Below are 18,417 nucleotides of genomic sequence, written 5' to 3' on the forward strand. Positions count from 1 at the left end.
TTCTTTCTTTATAACTTTAGCTCCAGTCACAAGTTCAGATGTGAGTGACTGACATTCTTAAGGAAGTGTCGTTAGGTTTCCAGACAGTAAGTTAGTGATACTGTGTTGGCCAGTAGAATTAAACATCTCCCTTTTCATGCTCTGCCTCCAATTCAAGTGTACTAGTGTCTCATTTCCATCAACATTTACTGTCCAGTGATGATGAGGTCAGAAGTTTCTCTTCCAACACTGTATCTGTTTGCTTTGAACTTGACTCCAGCATCCCGTTCATCTTCCTGGAATCTGTTGGCTATTGGAGCAAGAAACAAAACAATTGATGAGGATGAGATCATATTTTGAATAATATGAAGTTGTTTAATATACTAAATAACAGCATGTCTTCAAGTATCAAAATCATTTATTATGCCAGTAATATATTTATTGATATCAGGTGCTTTAGGTATTGTGACGGTGTTGTGTTGTGTTTTACAGTGACAACATGCACTTAACCACAGCATCCATAAACCTTCATACATGACTGATCTGACTTCCAAACCTCATGTGTTTGGTATGAATATATTTGAGTTTTAAACATATACTAGCCCTAGCCAATCATAAGGCTATTATCAATCAACTTTGTCAGAAAGACAAGCGACAGTTTAACAGAGAAACAAGATGAGGACATTCTTCTTTTGTTATTTGACAGAATTTTAACCACTTCAGACCACTTCATGCTGTTGTTTAAGTGGTTAAAAAGTGACACGTGACTAGTAGCAGGTGACTCACATTTTGTTGTTTGTGTTTCCTTCTATTTCGCATGCAGATGAATCGCATGATTATCAGCAATATTATCACCAATACTGAAGTGATAACAACAGCAGCTATCACAGCACCAGATGACACACCTGGAAATTAGAAGCAGTTCACATTATTCTGTGATGAAAAGCATTAATGAACCAACATGACAGCTCCCTTAAAAACACATTTAGTTGTCTAATAATACTATCAGAGGTACAATAAATAGTTAACTGAGTAGTGTAAAAGCTTGTTACCTTGCAGGTCAGTGTTATGTGGATTCAGTGTTGTATGTGGTGCCTCTGTCCTCACATTGCTGGATGTGGTGGTTGGTTGTGCTTCTGAACAAAATATAAAAGGGTTTTGTTACAAAAAGTTAAACATTTTAGTTAAGTGGGAATTAAATAAAAAGTTCTGTCTCACAATAACTTGTCATCATGTGATGATGGCATCATTGTTTCTTAGATCTAATAGCTATGTATGGTCTTCTAAACACTACATGACAAAGAACACTCTACTCTGTGTATAGGGTGTGTGATGTACTACAGACTCTGATGAGCAGAGCGGCACATGTCTGATGATTATCAACAACCAGAAAATGGTCTTCTGACTCGTTACTTTGAGACTACTGCATGTTGGTGTGTAGAGACAACGCTGACATTCACACAACCGTACTATGCCGTCAACAGGGATGAAACTATTTATAATGCCAAGCATATTGGTATGCAACTGGAATGTCAACAATTGCAGACGCCGCACTGCTTCGCGTGGGCACTCCCTCGGCTAGCGACTAACTCGGGCGTGCCTCACAGGGCTCAAGTCTGCTTCTGATGGCACGCTTGCCTCGTTTTAACTGCTTTTATTGTTGGGTCAAGGTCAAGCGATTACGAGTTGAGAGTGAGAACACATGTATTTATTCCTTTGTTAGTCACGTGACGCTGGACTACTGAGAATATTGAAAAGCGATGTGACTGGGGAGCCCCGCTATGTCAAATGGCTGATGTTTGGACAGATGTTTTCAAAAGTTAGCCAGGGTTAAAAGGGTGTCCACACTTTAGCCCTACCAATTTAAAAAGGTACCTTCCCTGAAGGTACCTGTCCATTTATGGAGTTTTGAAGTGAAAACCACTTCATTGACCGGAGTCCCCCTAGGGCCAGCCCTCCTTTCTTCTCTCCGCACCAAATCTCTTCGCAGAAAATAGCAGTCTACAAGCTTACAACATTCGTTGCAAATTTTGCCAAATGTTCACCCCAGAATAGGGACGCTAGGGTTCATGTGGTTAATAGGTGCAGGTTTGAGTGGCCTCCCAGACTTACCAACAACAATGATACGGATGGTATGCTCTTTCATTTGACTGCGTAACTTGGGGATGAAACATCGGTAGCTGCCGTTGTCAGAGAGCGTCACATTAGTCAGTTTCAGCGACACGTTGCCGTTCGTCAGTCCATGTTTGGGGAGCACGGTCCTCCCAAAGTACAAAGGGTTCTTCATTGCGGTCATCTCCCTGCCGTCCCTGTACAGGTACACATACTTTCGGTTCAGGCCATCCTTGGGGTTGGGTTTCAGGTCGGGTCGGGACCACTCCACCGTTAGGTCAGCTACGTCACGCGCAGGCACCAGGTAACAAGGTAGGACGATGTCATCCCCGATCACAGCCACGATTGGCTGGGACGGACCAGCGACAAGAGACTGTCCTGAGTGGAGAAAAATATTGTATAAATGGTACATTCATTATATAGTATTTTAGATGTATTATAGAGTACAACAGGCACATTCACTAGTATTTTAGTATTGTAGATGTAGATAAAATGTGCAGGTGTACTATTAAGGATATAATCTGGAGTGGTGTTCGATGCCACACATTTAGACGATACAGAATGCCCAGAACATGAACATGAACAATTAGCAACTTTTATATTATAGAGTAATTAACTTATGGGGGGGGGGGGTCCTAGAAGGGCTTCCAGGGAGTCCCCATCTAAATGATAGTTAGGAACCAAATGGACCCAATTACAGGTCTACAACTCAGAGTTGTTGATAAAAATGGCCTAATGCATATCAAACTGGGGGTCCGTCCTTGAAATTAAATTAGATGAAACACTATGTAATTGAGGCTCTGTTGTCGTCTTTGTGTCATTTGTTGTGACTGTATTGACCTTTTAATTGTGTGAAATAATGTGTTTCAATTTATTTAAATCAGGGTCTGTGGACTGAGCTATTTCTACGCTGATATTATATCTGTTGAAAAGTATGTTGGTGGTGACCACGATAAAGTGACCACGATAAAGTCTTCTCCTGTTGATGAACAAAGTCAATCATTTTGTCTTTTATTTATAGACTAACCTCATATCACCAGGCTTTCTGCAGTACCGGTGATAAGCCTGTTTTTTTATTTCATTTAATGTTTGCTGCTCTGATCCGGTCTAGAGCCCGCCTACTGTATTCAGTAATTTGCACACACACACATACACATGCACACCGTTTTCCGTATCCGCTCTAGTCTAGACCCAGACCGGATCAGCAACCAGCAAAGCAAATTGATCCCAGTCTAGACCGGAGAGTAAGTGAGCGTCGCGCTTGGTACAGACATGCGCAGAGCAAGTTCTGTCAGGGAACTCAGTGCAGTTGCTGCTGGTCGACCATTGGTCGGCCTCAGCTCCATGCTTCTATTCTCAAACAACCACATAATAGAGCACCCCATTTAAATGGGGTAGTTTTAAGGACGGGGGGAACGTTCGAGACCGCGTAAGTAGTAGGAACAAACGAGCGGCGGCTCGCAGGTGTATTTATGCTCTTTCTACTGTGGTGATTGTGACAGGGGATTGGCTGGCTGATGAGAGAAGGCAGGTGTAGGTGATGGCGAGCGGGGAGTTGCCGTGTTAAGCAGCGGGAGGTCTCTACTCCTTGCTTGCCTTTTGCTGCTACCTACTGCTGTCTGTGCTGCTGCAGATTTAAAAACTTGCTGCTCACCCTCCACCACCAGGGCCGGATTAGCACTATGTGGTGCCCCAGGGCGACCTCAAGTTGAAGTGCCCCCCGCGCGCGAAGCTTTAGGGTTAGGGTTATGTTAAGGTTATGTTATTTAATTCTTATTTTTTTGTGCCCCCATTGGCTGGTGCCCCAGGGCACTCGCCCCCAACGGCCTAAGGTTAATCCGGCCCTGTCCACCACCCCAGCTACCACCTGTCGTTTTGGATCTGCTTTTATGTACTGGGGATTCTGAGTCCCTATTGGTAGGGAGATGTAATGTGCCTTCTCAGAGTATCTAAAGGCAGATTCAATCGCCAAACCAAAATAAATATATTGCTAATTTTATATTCAATAAAATATGTATTTTGTCCAAATGGCAGATGGTGCATGTCTACTGTGCCTTTAGCAATGTACAATGTGTGTCACATTTCCCCCATTCACACACATCCAACAAACCAATTGCATGCACCAACCTGCTCATCAGGCACAGTAGGGGTTCAGTGCCTTGCTCAAGGACTTTCCACCATGACAATGACATCATGACAGGAGAAGCCGGGGATCAAACTGGAAAACTTCCCGGTAAATTTAATGAGGTCAGAGAGGTGGAAAGACAGACAACAAAAGTTAACAAGAGGAACTAAACCACTGAGACATTTTAAATTATAGTATTTGGATACATTTAAATTATGAACTGTAGATAGGGAAACTCCATGATGACATCTAACCCTGCAGCCCTGAATTATAATCTTCAACATGTCATTGTAATTACATGTAGCCAAGATAATAGTGTGGTTATCCTTTTGACAATCAGATATGTGCCTGCTGCTGCTGGTGAGGGCGGCTGTACATAGCCTATATCAGGGGACTTCAACAGGGGGTCCATGACCCCTAGGGGGTCCTCGGAGTTACTACAGGGGGGGGGGCAGCAAATGTTTGTGTGAACCCATAGCATAATTTTATTCAATATAGTGGAGGTCCCTGCTTCATCTCTCTTTCACCTAAGGGATCCGTCCTTGGACTGAAAAACGTTGAAGACCGCTGGCCTATATTATTTATTTATAGCCTAGTTTATCATTTAGTTTTCAATAAAGAATGTCAAAGATCAATCAATCAATAGACAGTGACACTCGAACTCCCATCCTACTCTTTTACAACAGAACGCCGTTTATGTGGGAAAGAGTTGTCGTCGTCATGGAAACGGTATCCAAGCAAAACCTTTTGTTTACAACTCGTCAACGTAGCCGCGTCACAATAACGTCGACGTCGGTGTTTTGAAATTTGAAACCGTAAAATGTCTGACCTAAATATAAGTTACTGTTGACACAGACCGTGGAACTATACATTATATAACCATATACAAAAATATATAATGATTGATTAATCGTAGTTGAACTGACTAATGTTATTTTGAATGCTTACGTTACTGCTGCTTTATTCAAAAGAGATTTTCCCGAGCGGGTCTGAGACTAATGCAGTGGTGGAAAAAGTACTTTTTTTTAAATTTATTTTTTAACTTAAGCAGAATAAGCACAATACTGCAATGTAGAAATACTCTGTTACAAGTAAAAGTCCGGAATTTACTAGCCATGGTTCACATGACGCTTGTATGACAGTCATGTTTCAGGGCTAGGAATTTACTTGAGTAAAAGTATGAGTTACTTTCCACCACTAAATAACTTAGTAAAAACTCGTTCAGTGAGTTCTTACCGTCAACGAGCTTCAGAACCAGCAGAGAAAGGATCCAAACTTTACTAAAGTTCTTCTGTGTAAATAAATCCCAGGTTGAATCCACGTCCATGATGATGTATAGGTGAAAAATCACCAAACACACGTTCAACTTTATATGCAAGGTTGAATAACGTCCCTGTAGTTGGAGAAACAAACTATAGTGATTGATTCCTTTGAAGAAGAAGAATCGACTGTTTGTCCAGCTGAGCTGTTGCCTTCCTCTTGTCTTGTCTTTGTCAGTCAGACTTCGTCTTCTTGTCTGCCTCTTGATCTTGTCTTCTTTTTAAATGACTCGGTTTCAGTGTTCTTCTTCTTTTTCTAATGTTGGCTTTAGTCTAGACCACAGATATATATATATCTATGGTCTAGACGCCCAAAACATGCGCCCAACCCGTGGGCGTATTGCTGCCGCCCACTGTTGTGTTGCCGGGGTTCCAGTGTTGCCAGATTTTGTGAGTGAAATAAGCAACCAGTTCTATGAAAACAAGCCCAAAAAAGCAACTTATAGACCAATCATTTTACCAACATTGAGACTGGATGCACCGTTGATTGTTTCATGCAATCAATTCTCAACCTGTTGTTTCGGGGTGCGCTGGTTTCAGCACACCCCAACCCACTCTTGTGTGTTGGCTATAGTGAGGCGCGTCCTAGCGAGACCTGACAGAATGGGTTTCATTTGCAACCAGTATGACGCTTGCAACCAGTGTGACGTCGTCTGTAAGGGGTCTATAAGGCACATAGGCCATGCACTTCAAAGTTACTAGTTACTTTGCAGATATAAATTATTGTATTATCAATCAAACATACATTAACCACTACAGCCCTATTTCATGCATAGGATATTTGAAAATAGCCAATCTAAAAGCTCACAACGAACTTGTTGTAGACCTGCTATTTAAAACAAATCTTGAAATAAAGCGTGGAATATATTGGAAGGTTTTTAAAACATTCTAACAACACAAATCTGGTACGGGGCAGTCGGGGCTCCCTCGCACAAAATATTTTCAGATGGGGTTTAGGGACAAAACATTTTGGGGTCCATGACATGAAAATATTTGAGAACCCACTGGTTTAAATAGTAATAATAAAACAAATAAGCAACTACACTTAAGAAACCAGGCCAAAAAACTGCAACCCGCAACTACCAATATTTTCAAGCAACTATTGTTTTTCTGTGTATACACAGAAAAACAAGCCCAAAGTCGCTTATAATGAGCGGACATGGCAACACTGCTGGGAGCCACCTTTATTCGACACCGTAAATTCTAGAATACTCCCGAAGAAAAAAACGTTGTCACGTTACACTGAGCGTAACAATTACGTCAATTGGGCGGAGTTTTCCATTACAACGGTAATAATAGCTTAGGATAGTAGGTTGTGATAACACACACCATGGTAACAGATTGTAGCCTATTTGTATTGAATACAAACGTACAACCTTATAGTATCACATGCATAGAGTTAAAAAATAAAAATAATATCACATGACATGCTGTATCACACATACTATGTGTGTATGACTCATATAACTTGTGAGTCAGCATGTCATTTGATTTTGATCAGTGATCAAAATCAAATGACATGCTGACTCAACAGTTGTATGAGTGATCAATGATCACTGACTGTCTGACAAGCCCTGTCTATTCAGCAGTGTGGGCAAATAGCCTAAAATGGCTACACAGGTATTCAAAAGTACAAATACGAAGTATATTTTATTTTTCATATCAATGTATGCTCGAATTGAAATTTAGAGCATTTCCTCCAAAACGGGGGGGAATCATAATGAAAATAGCAAATCTACCAGTTCAAAAGGAGTAGCTCAACTATATTCACTATTTGAAATCATGGGATTAAGTGGTTAATTGATTATATATTGTTTGTAGTTTGGGAACCAAGTCGAGTACCTTCCTCGAAATGTAGCAGAGTGAGCTCCCAAAACCTCCAAAAAGTAGGCCTATAGTACCCCAGAAAATGTACTTAAAGGGATACTTCACTTTCACATAAAATAAACATTAAAAATATATATTTAAAAAAAATGAAAGAAGTTATGGCAAAATAAAGGCCCCCTCACACATTAGTAGGACACTCTAATGCGTGAGGGGGCCATGAATTTTCCATTACTTTTTTCATTTATTTTTAATATATTTTTTAAATGTTTCCCCCCGCCGAAAGTGAAGTATCCCTTTAATTAGGCTGTAGCCAACTGGCTACAGTGGAGGCTAGATAATCACCTGCTCTTTGATTACAGGTGGTTTTGAGGTTTATGCCAAAAATAATGTTGATAATGTTTCCAAAACTTCTATATAACTTTATATAGGACTATTCAAATATCAAATCTTAACTAAACTCACTTTAGATGAGAACAATTATCTTTTGCAGACAGAATAGACCTAACTTAGCCTGACACTCAGCCTGAATTTTCATTTCGTTTCACTCCATTATTCAGTCTGAAAGCCCTCTCCATAGACCATATTCACATGGCGGCCATGTTTCTATGAAGTCAATGAAAGTAGCCACCCCGGGTGGCAGCACTTTCAATGTTAAATTCCAATATGGCCGCCGTGTGAATATGGTCTATGCAGCGGAGTTCTGAGATGGGGGCGTGGCCAAAGTGGGACTCCACTATGAACCAACGCGATTGGTTCATACTGGATTGTCCCGATCCCGATTCGTCGTACAGATTTTCAACCGAGAAACACCCGCCTTCGAAAGCGTCACCAGACCCTGAATGCTAGGCAAAGGATTCAGGGGGTGGAGCCAGGCTAGACCTAACTATCAATACAATTAAATAAGTAAGCCGATAAAAATATAATAATAATATTTTTGTTTATATAAACTAATATTAATTATGACTGAATACTTATTTTTTCATTATAAGTATTAAGCAATATTGTTTTCCTCACTTTTGCATCTTTTGCAGATTTATTTTGCACACAAACTTTTTTTTTTGGTCTCCGCCAGGCCGGACGGCCGAAGGCCAGAGACTATGTTTTCGACCCTGTCCTATCGACCCTGTTCAAATCGGACTAATGGTGGCGCCTTAACAGGCTGCTTCATGTTTTGGCTTGTAACTCTTGAACCGTAGGTCAAACAATAAAAAAAATGTTCCCCTTGGATTCCATGGCTCATGATGCAACTCTCCATGGCCATTTTCACCAAATCAGATTATCACATTTAGCGAAACACAGTTTTTGCAACTACTCCTACAGATTTAAGCTTTCAAATTTGTGTGAGGGGCCCTTTTTGCACGAAATGGCACAAATCTTGAACGCAGCGTTCGATTGCCGTGGAACTACTTTACACACACACTCCCAATAGGCCAAGGAAGAACCTCCATCCAAAATCTTTCAAATCCACCTCCTGGTGGCGCTATAACAGCCGGCTTCACGTTTTGGCCAATACGTCTTGAATGTATAGAGCGTCGCAGTTCCCGCCCACTTCCTGTTTTTTTTGGTGCCGGAAGAAAAAACTCAATGCATTTTTCCATTGACATTTCCAAAAATATTTATATCTATTAATTTAAGCCTCGAATCAAGCCATCATGACATGACATGAATCATGACCATAAACGTTTGATTCTGTGATTTTTTTTTTGTTGAAAACGGCAAAACAAAGGGTATTTATTAAATATAGTATATCATATAATTAAATATAAAATAAAAAAAAATCACAGAAAAAAACGTTTTATGGTCATGATTCATGTCATCTCGTGATGGCTTGATTCGAGGCTTAAATTAATAGATATAAATATTTTTGGAAATGTCAATGGAAAAATGCATTGAGTTTTTTCTTCCGGCACCAAAAAAAACAGGAAGTGGGCGGGAACTGCGACGCTCTATAGGTTGTACAGTAGGTCCCGGCCAAGATTTCCCCCCAATTTGCGTTTTCTTCTACACTTTTTGCTACTACTCCCATAAATGTTGTCCAAAACTCACACAAATCGATTACACATTGTCTCTGGACTCATGTGACTATGATGTTTCGGGAGACCTGTGCTCTGAGGAGCGCACTTTTCTAGTTCTTTCTTACCTTCCTCAGAAAGGTGACGGTCTTTTGTTAATATTGAAGTGTCCCACTGATAGCCACATGTGTGGTAAGAAGCAAAGAAATGCAGTACCTCCAGGGTTTATGCTGTGTTCACATAGTGGTATCTTAAGGAAGCAGAGAAGATCGCCTAACACCGACCTAGCTGGAGGAAATTCATAAATGACCTATGCTCCCCAAAGAGCAAAAGGGTTTAAGTCAAGTAAGTCACATAGTGGTGACAAAGCTAAAAAATGACCAAGCGTGGGTGGCCAGCTACCTTTCTGCCGAGTCACCGTTGAAGTGTTGCTCAAGCTAAACAGTATAAATGAAAAGGGTTAACCCACAGGAACTGGTTAACGGCAAGAATGGGCTTTTCCATTTATAGAACAGAGCAGCAATTGTAGGGCGAGAGGGAAGTGGAAATTATGAACTACATCATTGGAGTGCTGAATTGACTCCAGCTCAACTTTGATTTGTAGCACGTGCCAGTGACAAGTGTCAGGGGTCACTTTAAATGTCATTGCTGGAGGCTGCCTGGGACAGGGACAGTTGAACACTTTCTCTTTGTGTTATAAGATTTGCACGGTTCTAACACAATTCGTAACACAAAAAAAGTATTTTATTCTATTTTGCTATTTTGTGTGTCCAATCTATATACACAATATCTGAAATTCACTTTAAAAAAAAAGTATTTTATTCTAATTTGCTATTTTGTGTGTCTTTTTGAAGCAGTTAATTTCATTGTAATCAGATAATCAGATGTAAAACGTTTAATATGAATAAATAAAAAGGGTCAGCTTATCCAGTTGATCATATTTCTCATTGCCTTTACAAATTAAAAAGGCTATATGATGACTCCTCTGGCATTCATCCTGTTGGATAAACTCAGGCAATGACAAGTGTGAGAATCTATATGTGTTGTGTTTTTGTGTGCAGGTTGAAACAGCAGGAGGAGATAAAGGATATAACATGCAGTGACATATCCTGGCTGCTCATTCTACCCAACATCACAGGAAGTTGTGTTTTCACCTCTAGACCCCAAACATGCAACATGGAGACAGCAGTGTTGTGCACTATAGCATGTGAGTAATATATGTGTAGTGTGTGTGTGTGTGCGTGCGTGCGTGCGTGTGAGAGAGAGAAAGAAAGAGAGAGTTTGTGTATTTGTTCATTTATTCCCCCCTTACTGCAAGAAATTCCTTAGGGGGCTTATCTTTATTTGATTATCTTTAGCTTTATTATTGTCATTGTTGTGGATGTTACACATTATTGCGGAGCATACCACACTTGCATTGTACTGCTTCTACCTGTAGAGTGACCTTCTTCTTCTTTGCATGGATTAATTTAATGACTCGGGATGAGCCCACTATGTAACCTTTTTCTAATTAATAAAATGTAATTTTGTCCAATCTGTATGGTAGAGTAAATTAATACAATATAACTTATACACTTGGGTTGGTCGTATTTTGTCTCCCTGCTCTTCTATTGAGACATTTAGATCATGTCAAAGGTCCTGTCTCACCTTGACACAGGATCTGAAATGAATTTTGACCTGGTCAAGATTACATTTTACCCCTGAGCAAGCAGGCAGGCTTTATAAGCTCAATGGTAAAAACTTCAGCACTTGCGCAGGAAACCGGTTTCAAATCCGGGGTAGAAGAGGAAAGTTACATAGTGCAGCTTCAAGTGTTTAATCTACTGTATGGACATACAGCTAGAATTCAATATCTGTTTGACATGAATAAATATTGTATTTTAAAATCTATGCTTGCTTGCACTTGTGAGGTTTCAGACATTCATGTCTCCCCATTTCTGTCTCTTCAGCTTTTCTGACTATCACTTCAAACAGATCTCAGATGTTTCAGTATGAGTCTCTCAGACTGAGCTGTGAAGTCCAATGTAACTACACCCTAAAGAGGAATGCTTTTTTCACCGGGAAAGTTTCTGAGTGTTCCACAGACTGGGGACAAATAATCACATCCCAATGTGTCATCGAAGACCTGTACCTTGAAGATACTGGAGTGTACTGGTGTGAATCTGCACAGGGCACACGCAGCGATGCTGTCAACATCACTGTGACTGGTAGGGTCTATTTAAAATCACTCTTTACAAAAATCGACTTTATCATCACATCACATGGTTTTAAAAGAGTGGGTTAAATAATTTTCAGCAAACTTCCTACGACTGCAGTTAGAATGTTAAAAAGAAATAAATAAATGAGAAAAATATTCATAAAGGTATATACAGGCATATAAGAATGCCATACAATTAAGTAGTATTCAGTCTATTATAATTGTCAAATAAAATGTACATAAAAAAGTATGAAGATGAAATATACAATTTGGTATACATATAAATGTGTGTATACAAGCAATGTAAGGGTATTCCTGTGGATATAAAGAAACTATACAAAACAGATTATGAGCTGTGCACTTGATACTGCAGTATCACCTGCCTGATGTGTGAATAGATTGTGGCTGGGGTGGTTACTGGTTAGTGTCCCACTCAGCCATGGCTACTTACTTGTTTCTCTCTCCTGGAGCGAGGGAAGCTCACCGCCGATGATGTGCTGGGCCGTCTGCACCACCCTCTGGCTCTGTAGTACTCTGCAGACGGCTGCTGACTGCCTTGCTCAAGGGTCCACTAATTGTTTTTGACTGAGGGAACATTTTACTTATTGACTTTGCTTGCTGGTGATTTGACCCAGCCATCTAAAAACAAAAGCTTACTTATCTAACTATCTATCTTTTATTCTGTAACAACTTTGCCTTTTATGTTTTAAAATGTTTAGCTTTTCAGTGGAGAAAGATGTTGATTGAGAGACTAACAGAGTGTAACTGTTTTGCAGATGTAAATGTGATCCTAGACAGCCCTGCACTTCCTGTGACAAAGGGAAGTGATGTCACGTTCCGATGCTGGTACAAAGAGAGGACAACTGGTAATCTGTCCTCTGACCTCCCGGCTGATTTCTATAAAGATGGATCCCTCATCAGGAATGAGTCTACAGGACAGATGACCATCCACGATGTCTCCAAGTCTGATGAAGGATTCTACAAGTGTAACATCTCTGACCTTGGAGAGTCACCAGAGAGCTGGTTGGAAGTGACAGGTGACACAGCACTCTATTCTTTGTATTTTTAAGTTCGCAAATAAATCTAATTTGAATGTTTTGAGGTGATAGTCCTTTCAATATTGCATTCATCGATTTAGTTTTTAATTGTCTCCGCCAGGCCGAAAGGCATGGCGAGAGAGTATGTTTTACCCCCTGTCCGTCCGTCCGTGTGTGTGTCCGTCCGTCCGTCCGTCCGTGTGTCCGTGTGTCCATCTGTCTGCGAGCGGCTAATCTCCGGCACCGTTGGCCCGGCCGCTGCGAAACTGTGCACACATACTCCCTGGATGCCAATTCAGAACCTCTGGCCCAAATTTTTCAGATTGGCCTGTTATAGCGCCACCGATTTGTGCGAAATCCATTTTTTGATATTACTCCTACAGATTTTATCCAAACATCACGCAAATCATTACACAGTATCTCTATAGTCATGTGATCAACACGGATCTGTCTGATTTTCCATATTCCATCCTGATTGGCCAAAGTTTGCAGGATTGGTCCATTTTGAACTAAATGCCTCAAATCATGAACGCAGCTTGTGATTTCCGTGAAATTTCACACGCACATTCCCACTAGGCCGAGGAAGAAATGCCACTTGAAAATGTTCAAATCAGCCTCATGGTGGCGCTATAAAAGGCCAAATTGCGTTTTTAACTGTAACTGCACCGATCTGCGTGAAACTTTGCACGCATACTCCCTAGAGGCCAAAGAAAAACGTCTGCCCTGCATTTTTTACATTAGCCTTTTATAGCGCCACCAGGAGGCCGACTTATGTAAAATACATATTTTGAGATTAAGCCTTCAGATTTTATCCAAATGTCACGCAAATTGGTACACATGATCTCTATAGTCATGTGATCAAGATGGATCTGTTTGATTTTTCATATTCCATCCTGATTGGCTAACATTGACATCTAAAGTTTGCAGGAGTGGTCCGTTTTGAACAAAATGCTGCAAATCATGAACGCAGCGTCCGATTGCGGTGGAACTTTGCACGTACATTCGCACTACCTTGAAGAACAAACGCCACCCTTTTAACATTTCCCTATTATAGTGCCACCAGGAGGCCGATTTATCTTTTTTATATTACTCCTAAAAATGTTGTCCAAACATCATGCAAATCAGTACACATTATCTCTATAGTCAAGTGATCAAGATGGTTCCGTACGATTTTTTATATTCCATCCTGATTGGCAAATTCTGAACATTGCTGGCCCAAAATAACCTACCTGACCTGGCGGAGACCTGTGCTCCGAGGAGCACTTTTTCTAGTTTAACTTGAATCTCATCATGTGAGGTTAGATAGGGCTGGGCAATCTAAAATATATAGAAACCAATATTTAGATGATTGACTTTCTTTTTTTTTAATAGCGAATCGACACAGATTTTTTTTAATCGATTTTTCATAATCAGCTAAATAAATAATTTAAATTTATTAACCATTTAAGCCCTGTATTTGGCGTGTAAACATATTGAAAATAGTCAATCTCCAAGCTTGCAACGCAGCAGTTGTGAGCTTGTAGATCTGCTAGTCTCACAATTTTCTTTTATTTTAATGATTGTTCATTAATCGTAATCGAAGTAAAAGTTTTAAATAATTTTTATATTGAAATAATTGTGATATTGATTTGAAGTCATATCGCTACTGTGTGGTGTGACTGTCCTGACCTTTTGCAGACATAACCACCCCCGCATGTGAGTAGCATTGTTGTTCTTGTTTTCAGGACGGAATGTGGGTGTTGAAGTAGTTGCGCCTGCGAATGAGGAGGCGTCACATTTCCTGTACATTCTACTTCCTGTGTTGGGAGGCATGGGTCTCTTGGTTGCCTCGATGTTGATGTGGTCACAAATCTACCGAAAACGCAGAGGTGAGACTTTCCCAACAAACGCTTTGAATAAGGTGACATAAATTCAACACCACTCTGATACCGTTCTTATCATTTACAGTTTACTCTATTGCAGATAAATCTAAAATTCTTCTGGTACTCTTCAATGTCCTATCTAAGCAAACAAACAAACAAACAAACAAACAAACAAACAAACAAACAAACAAATAAATGATCTTAAAATCTCCCCCTCTTAATCCAACTGTTATAAATTGTGTTTACATAATGGAGACATTTTGACCGAACCAAGATCAAAAGTTTAGAAATCTTGTTTGTTTTGATATTTTGATGCCAATTCAAACACACCTTAAAAAGCGATGTGCAGTCGTGCCAATTGAAAATATCTGTTATTCATTTAAAAAAAAATCCCTTCCAACCCCCCAACCCCTGTGAATCATTCTCCCCTCCCACGTCTATCCCTCTACTTCCTTTTACAGTAGGCTATATCTGTCCTTGTCTTGATTTACTTGTTGTAGTAGTATTAAATAATAACTCAACTTGTTAATTGTATGTACTGCATGGCAAATGCACTGGCATGACCATTCTAGGACCATATGAATATTATCTGGGCTCAGTGGCTGAACCTGTACACTTGTATACTGTCAGTTTCTTGAACTTCTGTACACTCAATAAAGAGTGTCAATGTAATGTCGCAGACTCAAATCAGGATGTAAGCCCAGACGTATTACACAGAAATACATTGATGAATGATGGGTGTATCACAGTTTCAAAGGTCAATCACGCATTCAACGTGCGGTTGATGATCTCACTGACCTGAATACAGCTACTGTTGTCTAATATATATTTATAGCTGTTATAAAAATAGAGGTGTAATCAGTAACTGAAAACGCCTGTATTATTTTACAGGGCCTGTAAATAGTTTTAGTTTTTGGACGTGTATTCATGTTTAGTATACAGTACACTATACTTGTGTTCTTTCGATAACTTTACGATTTATGTGTGGTTTCTGGTGCCTCATGTGTTCTAAATTTGTTCTACAGCTATAAAGTATCCCCCCCCCCACCCCCATTTTCTTGGGGATGTGTTTGTGTTCTAGGTCGAGGTGAAGTTGACCTCACAGCTCAGACCTACACTGACATCACTTTCACAGAACCGGTCCAGACCACCACCACCCCGATGGGTACAGAAATTCAACACACATTATAAAATATGTTTGTATGTGTGTAGCCAACAGCCATCATTATGCAAACTTACATTTTTTAACTTAGCTTTAGTTTTGTAGTTTTTTTTAAACCATATGAACCCTATAGCATTCCTATTCTAGGCAGGTCATCAAGGTCACGGTCAAGTTTATTATTATGTCCCAAACTGGGCAATTTATGTCATAATTGAACATTTTATGAAAGTAGGCGAATGTAGCAGATCTACGAGCTCACAACACGTCTCGATGTGTTGTGAGATTCTAGATCTGCATATTTGTATGTATGAGGGGATCAAAATACAGACCCATGGGGGACATCAACAAGGTTTAAGTGGTTGAACTCATTTCATTTTCAGATATTTATGTTTGTTTTGTGTTTTCCATGAAGGAGGATGGGCGGTGGTCTCTCCTCTGTATTATCTCTTCATTGAGATGAACATCAAGGAGACTGGGGGTGCCACGGTGCAGGAGGGACACAGAAGGAGCATATCCCCATTGGGACTGGAACCCCGGGCCACCAGGGCCTCATGTGGTTCTGGAGGCGAACGGCCAAACAGACACACAATCAACACACAGCTCCAAGTATGAATGTTAATGTCATATAAATCGGTATTTATGTAATGATTAGCTGTTTAATTTTCAGATGCAAATCTGTCTATCTAGCTAGCTAGTTATAGCTAACCATGTAGTTACCTGGCTGTTGTGATAACTTTATTTGTGCCAAATTGAGTTTTAACAAAGATGTATCGCCATGATCCTGTACATTTACGATTTTAAGTTAAAGCAGCACTATATCCTCTTCTACCCCAGATTTGAACCCGGTTTCCTTTTACCATTGAGCTAATACAGAGCCTGCCTGCTTGCTCAGGGGATAAATTTAATCTTGACCTTCAGGTCAAAGTTTGTGTGTCTGTGTGGATCCTGTGTCTAGGTGAGACATGACCTTTGACACAATCTAAATGTCTCAATAGAAGAGCAGGGAGACAAGATAGAACCACCCCAATTGTATAAGTTATATTGTTTAACATACTCTACCATACAGATTGGGCAAAATTATATTTTATTCACAAAAAAAAGGTACATAGTGCTGCTTTAATCTATTCCAGAATAAAAACAACTGAAGTCATATCTGAGATGCCAGAATTTACCGTTGCCTCTGAGATTGTTTCCCATTCATTCGTTTAACTGTGGTGGCAGGTTATTTTGTTCCACCAAAGATTCAGAATTAACCCAAAATGTTGTTGTACTTTGATACTAATAAAAGATCACTATTGTATCTGCTGTGCATGTTAATTAACCAGCGTATTGATATAAGAGCACGTTTTTATTACCACCTGAACACACATGAAATTACGTTAAGAAAAGAATACTGTTTGTACGCACCCTGCCATACAACAAGGTGTAATCTAGATGTAGCGTTCATCAAAGCCTGGCCTTGGTGTTGACACATGCACTCTATACATTAACGAGTTCTCTAATCATCTAGATCAGTGGTTATCAAACTTTTTTAATTCCAAGGACCCCCATTTTGATGTGGATTAGGCCATGGACCCCCATAACTCGGAGTGTATGGACTGCCCATGACTCAGAGTGTATAAATTAAACCAAATGGACCTGTAAGGACCCATTTGTACACCCTCTGAGTTACAGACCAGGACAGGTCCATTTGGGGACCCCACTTTGAGAGCCACTGAAGCTGAACAGCAGACCACTCTTCACTGTACATATACCAAACCCCAGGATTACTGGACATAATAGGCCTATGCAAGCTGTTACGATATGTTCAGCAAACTAAAATGACTGCAGTCACAAGCTTTGAAGCAAGGAACAGGAAGAGGAAGTTCCTGGTCACAAGTTTGTGACCAGGAACATGTGTTTGTTTAAAACACATGAAGCTCTCCAGTTCACCCAGGGACAGATTAACTGGCTAAGAGCCCCAGAAACATCGACCCAGATCAGGCAGACAGGCGGATATGTAAACACACGTTGCTCAAGAGTCAGAATGCTTTGAGGCAATGTGTTCATGGTTAAGTAATGGTGTTCTTAATGACCACAGATGTTGCATGACACACATTAGTGTTACTGTTCATTGTTAACCTACAGTGTTTTAGCAGCTTTAAGTTCACTTTTATGGAGATGGCATTTTACACCACATGATGTAAAATGCCTTTGTCTGTAATTCTTTATGTCAGAAATGAAACTCTTTGAATACGTTGAAAATCATGATTGATCAAATGATTGATCTTAATTACTGGAAGCTCATGCATAAAACAAATAAATTTGGATATACTTCTCTTATGTATACTATATGAATAAATAGGCTACACCATTGAGCACCTTTATAAATGATGTACATTTACATTAGCTACAGAGAAGTCTCCAGTTATTGTGTTGACTTGTGGAGACCTCAGGTATTTATGGTTAAACAATGACCTCTAGTGGTACAACCACACAGAAATACCAGCTGAAATACTAGATCACTTTACTGGTAGATTATCATTGTAACAGTGACCTCTACTGGCACAATGTCTATAATCCAGGGTATTTTGATTGATTGAATACTTTATTAGCAGTTTGCAAAAACTTCTAATAAAATCTTCAAAGTAAAATCTTCAAAGTTTTTCAGCCCAAGGACCCCTTAGCTGAGAGAGAGATGAAGCAGGGACACATTAGTTGCTCAGACATTTAACCACCGCCTCAATACTAAACATTGGCTCTGTACTTGGTTTGCTCTTTTTCTCCTCTTTGCCAAAAAGTTCAC

General features: G+C 40.0%; 2 protein-coding genes across 2 annotated transcripts; one reads left to right on the forward strand and one right to left on the reverse strand.

Moving 5' to 3' along the window:
• Positions 1-14: 14 nt before the first annotated feature.
• Positions 15-5,775, reverse strand: LOC308101892 (uncharacterized protein). Its single transcript, XM_080451426.1, has 5 exons — positions 5,453-5,775; positions 2,092-2,469; positions 1,032-1,115; positions 766-884; positions 15-289 (listed from the first exon to the last, which is right to left on the reverse strand). The coding sequence occupies exons 1-5, from the start codon at positions 5,541-5,543 to the stop codon at positions 179-181; spliced, it is 783 nt and encodes a 260-aa protein (XP_080307552.1). The 5' UTR covers positions 5,544-5,775; the 3' UTR covers positions 15-178.
• A 4,704-nt stretch (positions 5,776-10,479) lies between these two features.
• On the forward strand, positions 10,480-16,914 carry LOC308101148 (uncharacterized protein). The gene is made up of 6 exons (XM_080450512.1): positions 10,480-10,581; positions 11,324-11,581; positions 12,348-12,608; positions 14,333-14,476; positions 15,552-15,635; positions 16,045-16,914. Exons 1-6 carry the CDS (start codon positions 10,551-10,553, stop codon positions 16,242-16,244), a joined length of 978 nt encoding a protein of 325 aa, XP_080306638.1. The 5' UTR covers positions 10,480-10,550; the 3' UTR covers positions 16,245-16,914.
• Positions 16,915-18,417: the final 1,503 nt, after the last annotated feature.

Source organism: Gymnoscopelus braueri (assembly GCF_963280865.1).
Source record: "Gymnoscopelus braueri genome assembly, chromosome: 15".
In the NCBI taxonomy this organism is placed as follows: Eukaryota; Metazoa; Chordata; class Actinopteri; order Myctophiformes; family Myctophidae; genus Gymnoscopelus; species Gymnoscopelus braueri.

Bases quoted from the DNA above. Each gene is read 5' to 3' on its own strand.
- LOC308101148 (XM_080450512.1), top strand. From the start codon at position 10,551: ATGGAGACAGCAGTGTTGTGCACTATAGCAT. The intron at 12,609-14,332 runs GTGACACAGCAC...TCTTGTTTTCAG, and splicing joins GAGCTGGTTGGAAGTGACAG to GACGGAATGTGGGTGTTGAA. The intron at 14,477-15,551 runs GTGAGACTTTCC...TTTGTGTTCTAG, and splicing joins AATCTACCGAAAACGCAGAG to GTCGAGGTGAAGTTGACCTC.
- LOC308101892 (XM_080451426.1), bottom strand. From the start codon at position 5,543: ATGGACGTGGATTCAACCTGGGATTTATTTACACAGAAGAACTTTAGT. The intron at 2,470-5,452 runs GTAAGAACTCAC...TTCTCCACTCAG, and splicing joins GGTTCTGAAGCTCGTTGACG to GACAGTCTCTTGTCGCTGGT. The intron at 290-765 runs GTGAGTCACCTG...TTGCTCCAATAG, and splicing joins GGAAACACAAACAACAAAAT to CCAACAGATTCCAGGAAGAT.